Here is a 12039-nt window from a genome sequence, read left to right on the forward strand (position 1 = left end):
GGAATGGGCACCATTGTATTCTACAACAGGAAATGCAAGGGCTGCAGAGAGAATCCATTCTGCCCCTGGCCACTGTGGGGAAAGAGGATCAGAGGGGAAAGAGTTTGGCCCAGGTCAGCCAGGTGAGCATTGGAAGAGTTTGGATTAGAACAAGCTCCCAGGCCAGTGCTGCTTCTTGCCCACCCAGCCTTAAGCACAAACTGCAAAACATCAGGAACTGTGAAAGTGAAGAATTGATTTATGACACTTTTAAAAAATGATGCCTTAAGATATAACACTGGCTTTGACATATATTTAAAATATTAATTTTAATAGATATCTCAAAGGCTTTTCATGACATATACCACAGGTGCTACCCTGGGCCAGAGCAATTGTCATCTCTCAACATGCAGCCATGCAAAATCCTAAATAACACTTCCAATCTCTATGTGCTGTTTCATGAAGGACAACCTTGGATCTTCAGCAACATTCATACCATGTATCTTTGGAAGTTCTGGTCCTGAGATGTTTGTGTTGGTAAATACAAGCTCTGGTCACCATCAAAATAAAAGGACTAGGGATATTTCCTGGAAAGTAAGGGAACCCATCATCTGATATTGAAATTTAAAAGGGAAGTCACAGTGGAGATGCCCTTGGCCTCTTTGGCTTCTCCAAAGGTGCACACCAACTGCATTCCTTGCCTAGTCCTGACAGTGTGACCAGTGGCATGCATTGGTGAGGTGGTGGTGGTAAGTCGTCACGGAGCAGGAGGACATATCAGAACTGGACATGCCCATGCTGGAGTGTCCTCATTAGGGTCCAGGGGCTTCCTTATTGGCAGCCTCATTTTCATGTTGCATTGAACTTGATGTGCTTAAGTTGACTTGATCACTGAGGCCTCTAGTGACGCTGTCGTAGGATGGTGGGAAAGATGTGGCAGAGGCCGTTTCAGATTTGTCTGGGAGCATGTGGTTTTCATTTGCCATGAATGTAACAAAGCCCTCATCTGGCACTGGTACGGCCTCTTCCTCAGCCCTGGGCACACCTGAGGGACTGGAGATTGTCATGGAGCGTTGGAGCACATAGCTCCGATAGGCCTTTTGGATGACAGTGGCTGAAATGTCTTCTTGCTTCCACCGGAGGGTAGTTGCTATTGGTTCATAAGACGCTTTTGAAAGATTAGTTGCCATGAATTTCTCCTCCATATTTGCCTTCAGAGAATCCAACTCCCCAGATTCTCCCAAAACATTCTTGGTGAAGGCAAACAGGATGTCCAAACAGTGGATCTTATCTCCAGGGACCAAGGGCAGGTCCATCTGGATTAATATATTCCGATTCGGTTTGGGGATTCTCAGGGGGCCAGTGAGGGTGTCTGCAAAGTCTGAGAGGGCAGAGAAGGTAATGAACTGGGTGGCCTCGGGGTCAAACTTCTCCCAAGTCTCATAGAACATGTCAAAGTCGTCCTCACTCAGGGGCTCCGTGCTCTCCTCTGTGGCCACATTGAAGTTTTCCAGAATCACTGCGATGTACATGTTGACCACGATGAGGAAGGAGATGATGATGTAGGTGGTGAAGAAGAGGATGCCCACCAGTGGGTTTCCACAGTCCCCTCTGGTACTGCTGCTGTTGGGCAGGTGAGGGTCGCAGTAGGGCGGCCCCGTGTTGAGGATGGGGCTCAGGAGGCCGTCCCAGCCCGCCGACGTGGTGATCTGGAAGAGGCACAGCATGCTGTTGGCGAAGGTCTGGAAGTTGAACATGTCGTCGATGCCAGCCTCCCACTTGACGTAGGCGAAGTTGGCCATGCCGAAGATGGAGTAGATGAACATGACGAGGAAGAGCAGCAGCCCGATGTTGAAGAGGGCGGGCAGGGACATCATGAGGGCAAAGAGCAGTGTGCGGATGCCCTTGGCCCCGCGGATCAGCCTGAGGATGCGGCCGATTCGGGCCAGGCGGATGACTCGGAGGAGTGTTGGGGAGAAGAAAACTCCAAGTGATGTAAGAATTTCAGCAAACACCAGGCCTTTAAAAGTGAGGGGAAGTGATCTAATTAGTACTTCTAATCACAAGCCCTGACAGGCTGTCATTGCACCTCATCATCTCTGCCCCATATGGATCTCCATGTGAGCATCCGTATTCAAGGACTCTGTGCCTGGCATAGTGGTTGGCATAAAGTAGGGGCTCAGTAAGTGTCCATTGCATAAATCCTTTCTCCCTGAAGTAAGTCTCATTCTTCCTACTGTGTTCTTATCTTTCCCTCCATCTGTACATCTTCTTAGTCAACCTCCATGGTCAAAATCCTACCTTCTGCAGCCTAGTTCAGCTGGAAGTGATTGCACCCTACTTGGCACACACACACACACACACACACACAGTCCTATGTTTCTGTCTGTGACACAGATCTGGCTGTTTCCTGAGAATTCAGCCTTTGGGCCATGCCTTTTCTTCCACTCTGGTCCTATGTTCTGTGAGGGCCCAGACCCCCTGTGATACATCTCCATATCTCCCACTGCGAAGATTGACTCAGTTCCTGGCACATGGTCCCATGGATAATTGTACAGAGCCTAGTATTAATTATAAGGGGCCTGAGGAGTTGGGCAACAGGCTGACAGCTAAAGCAGAATGGCTTTAAGTGACCAGCTGTCTGCTTAATGGCGTTTATTTGTTTCTTTCATTTCCAGCTGTGTTTGAACTCTGTCTTGGGGCCTAGAGATGGGATTTTTTAGGGTCAATTATAGCTCCTCAACCCCAACCATGAATAAGACTGTATATGTCTCCCTATGTGATATCTAACTTGAAGATCTATGAAGCTTGGTCTTGGGGATCTGCAGAGGCCTGTTAAGACCACCAAAAATTAGGCGAAGCTTCCAGGTCCGACAGGATCCACAAATACTCGGGACAAACGACAGGGGGTATGGTCAGAAGCTCTCTCTCAGCCAGGGTGCCCTTGACCCTTTTCCCTTACTTGTCTTTTGTCATGTGAATATGGGTGGTTATAATACTGTGTTGGAAGGAAAAGGGAGAATTGATCAATAATTATAATTTTATATTATGAAATCTTTACTACAGCCCCTCTCTTAAAGTCCAGTTTAGCTGGGGCATTTTCCCATAGTGTGAGACACATTATATGTCTATATAATCAAGTGAAATTCTATCAGCCAACTGGTCTACCTCTTCACACTTGTACTGAGATAGTACACGTTTCACTGGTGGGAAGGAAGAAAGGCGGAGAGAGAAGGCGGGCAGAAGCATGGCTGGTGGGTTCTTGCAGTGTTTTCAAGCTTGCTCTATGAGTAATTTCTGACAGTGAAGGGTGTTGCTATATAGGTCATAGGAACTTGTAGTTAAGGAATCCCCATGATAGAATGGAGTACTTTGAGTATATTTTATTGCTACAGGACTGATATTGGAAGTCACATAAGCAAGCTTCCTTCCCTAACATAAAATCAAAAATGGCCTTTAGAGTTTCTCAGTTTGGAGGGCAAACAAACAAAACAAAACAGACTTCCCACCAAAAAAACCTTGGGAGCAATAGAAAAATAAAACAAAACAAAAATCAAAAATAAAATTAAAATCCCCAAACTCAACCCAAGGCTGTGTTTCAGCACCAGGATAGGGGGATTGATTAAATGATGCCAAGTTGTATTTAGATGCTATTAACTCTTGAGGATAAATCGATGGAAAATTAAATCTATGGCTATGCCCTGACATGAAAAGTAAGCAGGTCAGGATATATTTATAATGCAAAGTAAAGCTGGTGTGCTGGGATTTGGCCTTTATAGGGCCAAACTTTGGCTAAACCACACAAAGGCCAGGGACAATCTCTTGGTTGTTTGTGGGAGGTTGTTTATGAAAAAGGACATTAGCCTGGTCTAAAATCAGTTCCACCATTTACAAACTCTATGACTTTGCATAACTTTCTTAATCTCTGAGGTGCAATCAATATTAAATGTATAAAATGAGTATAATCACACTCTTACAGGGCTGCTGTGAAGCTCCATGGAGGCCAGCCCAGTGCTCAGAACTCAGCAAGCACTCAATTACAGTGGGTGCTCCATTCCCCTCTTTAGCCTCTGAAATCCATTCGTTTTTCTCTGAACACTGTTAGCCCCCACATACTGAGCTCGTCATTCAACAGCACCCAGACTAGGTCATAACAGCACTGATCTCTTGGAATTGGCCCCTTGACTTTTCTATCACTCATATTCCCTAAGTGGACAGTTACACAGAGATTTAATTCCAGACCCTTGACTTAAGAATCTCCTTTGAACAATCTCCTTCTAGTCTTTCCTCACTCTTCTGGCAACCACCTCCTTTTCCAGAAAGTATATTATGACTCACCTCACACCATACCACCCACTCTGTTTTGAAGGCCATAAAGATAAGACCCACCAGAAACGCCATCCTCTTAGGTTCTCTGGTGAGTGATTATTCCCTGTCAGCCCCCTGAATTTTGGCAATGTCTCTGCACACAGTAGGTGCCTGAATACATTTCATGGCAGCAGGGAAAAGGCCAGTGGAGCCTCTGCATTTCACTGAGAGGCCAGGGGCCTTTTAAAGCCACTGCTCTTACAAAGCAGCAAATACTGAGCTCCTACAACACATAATGTAGGTTTTTAAATGTTTGTCAGTTGTCCCCTAGGTTTTGAAAGAGCGGCCAAAACAACCCCAAGCAGAGCCTGGGTGTCCCCACCACACGTGATGTCCACTTACTCAAAACAGAGAGGACGACGACAATGAAGTCAAACACATTCCAGCCATTGATGAAGTAGTAATGCCTCAAAGCAAACATCTTTGTGACACACTCGCCCGTGAAGACAGCCACAAAGAACTGGTTGATTTTGTTCAGGATTTTTGTCTTTTCTTCGCTCTGCTCATCAGTCTCCACCATCATGGTGATCATGTTGAGGCAGATGAGGACCATGATGATAATGTCGAAAGTTTTCTTGGTCACGATATCAAAGACAAAGCCCTGGTACTTGTTCTGAGAAAACAAGAGAGGGTACGTCAGGCCTTCACGCCAGCGTAAACTAAGCATCTAGAGAGGCTATGTTCTTCACAGACAAGTTTTGAAAGTCTGTCTCTTTTGTCTCCCTCACACTCCACATCTAAACAGAAGCTGAGTCCTGTCGTTATTGCTTTTAAAATCTCGCTCTTAGTTGATTCTACCTCATTGCCTCAGTTGAAGTTCTCATTGCTTCTCCTGGCTCCATGAAGTCACCAGGCATTTTGTCCTTGTCCATGCTCTTCCCTCAACTTGCAATGCCCTTCCAGTCCCTTCTCTTGGCCATCTAAATCTCAATGGCCTTGCATGATCCATCCCTTCTAAGCCCCACTTCCTCCAAGGAGACTTCCTTTATCACATTATACCACATGGCTCCATCCCTTCTTTGGGCTCCCACAGCCATTAGGGTCAGTCCTGAATTCTAGTGTTTTGGGTACACTTTTTTTTTTTTTTGTACTAGTCAATGAGCTCTTTGAGGATGGGGCCAAGTCTTATTTAACTGTGTTCCTGTAGTACCCTGCATAGAGCAAGAGTTCAAGAACTGCTTGAAAAATTACTTACTTGAGGGTAAATTCAAGTGTAGCTGTACAACTTATTCCTATAAATGTTCTTTTTACTGCTAGGGCTGTGCAGATACCTAAGTAAGGCATGGTGTCAGGTCTAGGTCGTTTGCATTCTCAGAGGGAAGCAGAGCAGCCCCAACAACCAAGAGACCATTTTTTGGGGGAGCTATTTTTAGGGTGCTTATTAATTTTAAAAAATTTTTTCATTTTTTGTCTGTTTAGGGCCACATTCGCAGCATATGGAGGTTCCCAGGTTAGGGGTCAAATCGGAGCTGCAGCTGCCAACCTATGCCACAGCAACAGCAATAGGGCATCTGAGCCATGTCCACAGCCTACACCATAGCTCATGGCATTGCCAGATACTTAACCCACTGAGCAAGGCCAGGGATTGAACCCACATCCTCATGGATACTAGCCGGGTTTGTTACTGCTGAGGAACAACAAGAACTCCAGTTTTTACGGTGTTTAAAATTTTTTCCGTATGGCCCTCTAGTCTCTCCTGTGCTGTTAACATCTTACTGCCCTGTGAATTCTCGATTCCAGCCTCATCCTCCACCCCCACCTTCTCTTGGCCACTTCTGAGCTCTGTGGAACTTACCTGCCTTGATCTGCAAACCTCTCCTCCTGCTCAAAGGCTGATCGATCATTCTCCTCACCCCACAGACCCCATGGCTGGGGGTATGCCTGAGGTCTCTCTTGTTCCTCATTGTCACCCCCAGACCTTTGCTTGTGTCTTGTGAAACCCTTTTTCCTCTCACATCTGCGTCATTGAGTTAGCTCACTTTCATCTCCTCTTCATTGCTGCCACTCATCAACTTCCTGGTCCCTCTGCTTCATTACTGATGAGTGAGGCTCCTCACCACACTTGGCTACTCTTAGCTATTTTCTCTTGGTTCCTTTGCTAAATCTCTAATGATCTAGTTTTTCCTAACTTAAAGAAAAATCTTCCTAAACCTCCCATTTCCCTCCAGCTCCCACCCTACTTCTCTCCCCACTTTCACAGTTAAATTTCTTGAAAGAGTTTTGTAATCACTGTTTCCCATTCATTCCTAAACCTACTCCAACAGAGCTTTTGTCCTTGTCCTGACACTGATGTGGTTCTTGTTAAGATCACTCGTAACCCCCATGATGCAAAATCCCAGGACACTTGTTTGGCACTGCTCACCACCCCCTCCATCTGGAAACGCTCCTTTCTTGATTGCCATTAAGCCTAACTTCCCTGGCTCTTTTCTATCCTTTCTTGTTGCTCTTTTTTGAGTTTTCTTTACTCAACCTTTACATGTAAAGAGCTCCTCAAGACTCAGCCCTAGGATTCCTTTGCTCTTCACCCTGTTCTTTCTCCCTTGGCAATCTCTCCAGCCTGTGAATTAATATGTGTGTGATTTTTTTGAATTGTTTTCCTGTGTCATTGGACTATCATCTCTGTGAAGGCAGGAACTTTGTCCATCTTACTCATTACTGCATAGTACCTGGCATGCAATAGATACTCAATAGGCAGATGAATGAATGGATGACAGAATGGATAGCTCTGGATTACCCACACCTCAAATAAAATTATAAAGCCACTCCACTAGGTGGATTAAATATAATTCTGTACAAAAGGCTTCTTGAACATGTACTATGTGCAGTGCTCTGCATGAGGGGCTGTGAGGGAGAGAGGAACCTGTTATGAATCTCACCAGGATGCTCCCAGGAGCTGCAAAGCAGGCAGAGGGAGAAGGGCTGTGACAGAAGCTGGTTCCTACTTTCTGATTCATGGTGGGGATGGTTTGCTACCCTGCAGGGTTAGAGCAAAGAATCAGACCCAAGTGGGCCTGGCTCCAGGCATAACTGCTGGCTCATGTCTTTTCTGGAATGGGGGAGGGACTGCTGAGCCACTAATAGCTTTCATTCCCTCATTGAAAATGATGAAAAAAACAGAGTCGCATTCATGGCCATATGATTTCTAATTAAACAGAGCAAGCTCCTAATTTGCCCTGGATATTCAGCTACTGGGGAATGGAGCAGCTTGCTGGCCACTCTTGGCTTAGCCTGTGGGCAGGGATCACTTCTTTGCATCCCTCAGTGCTCTCAGAGATGATGAAGTGGGTGACTGATGATGTAATATTCTGGAGCCCATAATTTTCCTATAAAGTGGATTATGTGAAACCTGCTTTTAGTGATTTCTATAGTAGACAATGTTATAGCATAAAACTTACCAGTCTTGTGGAAGACTTAGTCTTTGCTGTGGATGAAGCATAAGATTTAGAATTTGGGCTTCACCTGCGGCAAGAAGTAATGTGTATACACATGTGTTGGTGGTCCCTATGCCATCCAAGGCTGCCCTTGCCATGAACTGGCACCTATGCACCTTTGGAGCAGAGTCCTGTGCCAGTGCTCAGCTTATCTAACCAGATAAACCTGTAGGACTCCCTCAGGGAAGATGGGCATTCCAGCACCAGTAATTTGTTGAAAAGGAGGCTGGATCTGGGAAGGTGAGTCTTAGGTGCGAGTGGGAATTTCTTTTTTCACTTGGGTGTCTTTCTTGGCTCTGGACTTTGTGGAGGGCAGATGATCAGCCTTGTCCTACTGGGTGGTGGGTGCCAAGATGCTGCCTGCCACATGGATGCTAGCCAGGAGCTAGGACGGGCCAAGGCTTGTGGGCCCTGGAGAGCAGCCAGATGTAGTTGCTGCTTGGACCCTGTCCTGCTAGTTTCCCTTTTGGCATCCCTAAGCCTCAAAGTCTTGTTTAAATGTTCCAGCCTTGCCTCAGCTATGCAGAGAGGAACAAAGGAAAGAATGTTTGCCATGCTTGGACCAGAATATTAAGGAGAGAGGCATGTTCTCCCACTAAAGCCAGTACAATGCTGATAGTTAATTAATAATAGACCCACTCCCATCCAAAAAGATGGCTAATCTCAGGAACACAGCCGGGCTATGAGGTCTCATTTCCCTTATCCATGTGAAAGACCTCCTCCAGTGCCAATCTTGAAGGACCTTGGTTAGGGCTTAATTAGGAATCATAATGATGTTGTTGTAGGTCTTCCTGCCCAACCACTGACTTCCATTCCTATTTCAGAGCCTGGAATTTCAACATTCAGTTCCTACCTTTGTATTAAGATAGTGTCCTTTCCGGAGTTCCCATGGTGGCACAGCGGAAACGAATCCGACTAGGAACCATGAGGTTGTGGGTTTGATCCCTGGCCTCACTCAGTGGGTTAAGGATCTGGCATTGCCGTGAGCTATTGTGTGTGGTCACAGACATGGCTCAGATACTGCTTTGCCACAGCAGTGGTGTAGGCCAGCAAATGTATCTTCGATTTGACCCCTAGCCTGGGAACCTCCATATGCCGCAGGTGTGGCCCTAAAAAGCAAACAAACAAAAAACAGATGGTATCCTTTCCTAGGGTCCCTTTTGGAAATGCAGCTCACCCTATCCAAGGAAATCAGCCTCCTGGAGAGGAGGAAGCTATGGTTGCCTATGGGATTGGCTGATGAGGGGGGAGAAGCTGAGATGTTATAGAGATTGAGCAAGTGTGAAGGGAAAGGTACAAAAACTGTCATGATTTTGCCAAGGGTTGTACCTAGCATAGCACTCCTTGGTGTCTGGTCCAAATGTGGATTCAATACTAGTCCAGCTACCAGTAAAAGCCAGCAGGGACTTAGCTGCTTGTTTCTTAGGTCTTAGGACCCTCCTTCCATAACCCCTCCTTGGCTCTGAGTGGCTGGGCCAACCTTTCACCTACATCTTCTGGTTCTGAATCTGCTCCTGTCCACTGCACACTGGAGGGATATCCCAGAGCCTCAGGGACTCTCCCTTCAGGCTAACTCAACCCAGTTACCTTGAGTTTGTGGGGGATTTGGAAGGAAACCTCTGCTTCTTCAGAGGTCTGCACATTCCATCAGTCCCCATTTGTAACACGTCTTATCAGAGCTGAGAATAGTAATAAATTTGTGACCACTGTTTCCAAGTAAAGTGTGTGAAAGGTCATAGCATTTTCCCCCTCCTGTGAATGTTTTCAAGATTTTGTGCTCATTAAGTTTTTAGTTTTAGTTTATGCAAACCCCATGCCTTGATTTAGAAATCCTAATGCTTTGGCCAATAGAATGTATGTCTCCCCCGTTCATTTAGGGAAAGGCCTGTATCTTTGTTGAAGGTCCTTAGGCTTTACGTAGGGAAGGACAAATGGGGTTGTGCTATGGTTCTTTGTGAATAAAGGAATCAAAGGGGAGCATGGCTTTAAGGGTCAGTCAGTCCTTAATCACTAGAGTGGGATAATTTTTGGTTCCTATTACATCACCTGACCACAACCATGACTGGGTCCACAATCCTAAGAGGGCTGGGTTTGGCCATTTCCTCTCTGCCTACCTGTCCACATGGGGTGGAATGTGGGGTGAAGCTGGCAATCCATTGCAACCTATATCATGATGTGTAACCACAAATTTTTTCATTGTGGGGTTCTAACCATCCTTACTATTATTTAGCCTAATCTTCTCCCAGTCCTGTGCTATACCACTCAGCCAGTTGTGCAACTCAGTACTTCCCTATACAGTAGGAGATATTTCACTCCAGAAGACCAGAGTTGCTGCTTGCAGACTTTTCTTCCTTGGGCCTGGGAACCCTCATTATATCATCCCCAAACTCTCCTCCACTAAGAGCACTAGCCAGACTCCTACTGGCACAGGTATGGGCTGTTGGGTTGGATTTTTAAGACACGCTCTGCCAGAGGAGAGCTCTGGAGCTCACCAGAGGCCGTGGGATAGGCTTCTGGGGTTTCTTGGAGCCCAGCTTCTTCATGGCATTGTAGTACTTCTTCTGCTCCTCTGTCATGAAGATGTCCTGGCCCCCTAAGTGCAGAGAGACAGGGAAACACGCACAACTGTCATTGCTCCCTGAGGGCAGCCATCACTCCTTCAGACCTCAAACAGGGGTGAAGGCTGCCATCAGGGGGCAAAGGTCAGTGTTGGTACCAAAGGCCAAGATTGGGCTCCTAGTCAGGCAAGAGGACTGTGCTTAGCGGTGGCTTCAGTCACGAGGCTGGGAGTGGGAAGTCTAAGATTTGCCCTACCACAGAAACACTTCAGCCCCACTTATCTTTTTTTTCTGCTGGTTGAAGTTGTCAATTATGACTCCAACGAAGAGATTGAGTGTGAAGAAGCCACCGAAAATGATGAAGATGACGAAGTACATGTACATGTACACATTGTCCTCCCACTTGGGCTGCATGTTCACCTGTGAGCAAACAAGGAGGGGCATGGTAGGATGGGGTGTCTGAGCTTGTGTTCACCTCCACAGAACCCTGAGACAAGGATCTGGGTGCAGGTGGCTTATGTAGTAGGTGATCCCAGGAAGCAGGAGTGAGGGAGGGGTGGGGAGACAAGAACAGGATAAAGGCAGTGCCATCACATGGGCAACTGGCACTCCATCCTCTAAGGACCATAGAACACACCTCAAAATTGTGCCTCCAAAGGAAGGAAGCGAGAACATTTATCTACAGACCCCTAAAGCTTATCTCTGAGGTTTGCCCCTGCAGACGTACAGTCCTCCACCCTTGGGGGGAGGGGTTACTGAGCAAGCTCTGAGGCCCCAAGGAAAGGTAAATCTCAGAATCAGAAAACTCACGTGGGCTGAGGGCATGTGGGGCAGGGCATCAGTAATGTCTGCCCCAGTGGGAAAGGGTCTCTCCCCAACAGTACCCATCTCCTCCACTTGGCTGCCATGATGGTGCCTGAAATTACATTGTTCCAGCCACTGCCCTCGCCCTTGCCTTTGCCCAGGGATTGCCCTCACACACAGTTCTTCAGAGGTTTCCTGATAATTTCCTTAATGGTAAGTGGAAAAAGAACTTGAGAAGTCTAGAAGACTAGGTCAGGTTAAACATCTATCGGAGAACCAGCTGCCACTGCTCCAGGGAAGGACAGTGGAAGGCTGCTGGGTGACTGCCTCTCCCAGCACCAAGGCCACCTTCACTCCATTTCAAATAGACTAATGTGGGAGGGATGCACAGAGTGGGAGGCGGTAGGCACCGCAGGCTAAGACTCACCTCCCGGGAATCGACAGCTGCATACATGATGTCCATCCAGCCTTTAAAGGTTGCCTAGAAACAAGGAGCAGTGGCCACTCAGTGTCTGCGCATCCATCTACACTGGCCTCTGTTTTGATTCACTTATTTATCCGTTTTTCTCATAGAGCATTGGGCCGCCTGGAGCCAGTTCTGACATGCCTCTGATTTCAGTGCCTGGCACACCGTAGCTACTCAGGCACTAGTTTTTGAACGAATGCACGAGCAAATGATGGAATGGAGGAAGTTGTGGGTAACTGCATGACAAAATGTATATAAGCAATTGCATCAACATGGAATGAACACGTGGATGAAGGCAAGGGGTGCATGAATGATTGTATGCCTGGAAGTATGAATGTTATTGACTGTCATCATCACAAGCATTATTGATCATTATATTACACCTGGAACATAGTTTACTACCCTCTAGGAGGTGATTTGCAGTAGAAGACTG

The 12039-nt window shown here is 46.6% G+C and overlaps 1 protein-coding gene across 2 annotated transcripts in view; it reads right to left on the reverse strand.

The window, feature by feature from the left end:
- Window positions 1–282: 282 nt before the first annotated feature.
- Window positions 283–12039, reverse strand: part of SCN10A (sodium voltage-gated channel alpha subunit 10) — an 86659-nt gene continuing 74902 nt past the window's right edge. For both annotated transcript variants that reach the window (XM_084987746.1, XM_084987747.1), the window contains 5 exons: window positions 11568–11621; window positions 10615–10756; window positions 10271–10371; window positions 4690–4960; window positions 283–1999 (listed from right to left, as the gene is read on the reverse strand). In XM_084987746.1, coding sequence (XP_084843872.1) covers window positions 792–1999; window positions 4690–4960; window positions 10271–10371; window positions 10615–10756; window positions 11568–11621 — 1776 coding nt within the window. In that variant the 3' untranslated portion in view covers window positions 283–791. The remainder of the gene's footprint in view (window positions 2000–4689; window positions 4961–10270; window positions 10372–10614; window positions 10757–11567; window positions 11622–12039) is intronic.

The sequence above is a fragment of the Sus scrofa genome, chromosome 13 (genome assembly GCF_054392235.1).
Source record: "Sus scrofa isolate SSC_HxYL_T2T_F1_AM1 chromosome 13, Sscrofa_HxYL_maternal_Yorkshire_Landrace_v2.0, whole genome shotgun sequence".
Lineage (NCBI taxonomy): Eukaryota > Metazoa > Chordata > Mammalia > Artiodactyla > Suidae > Sus > Sus scrofa.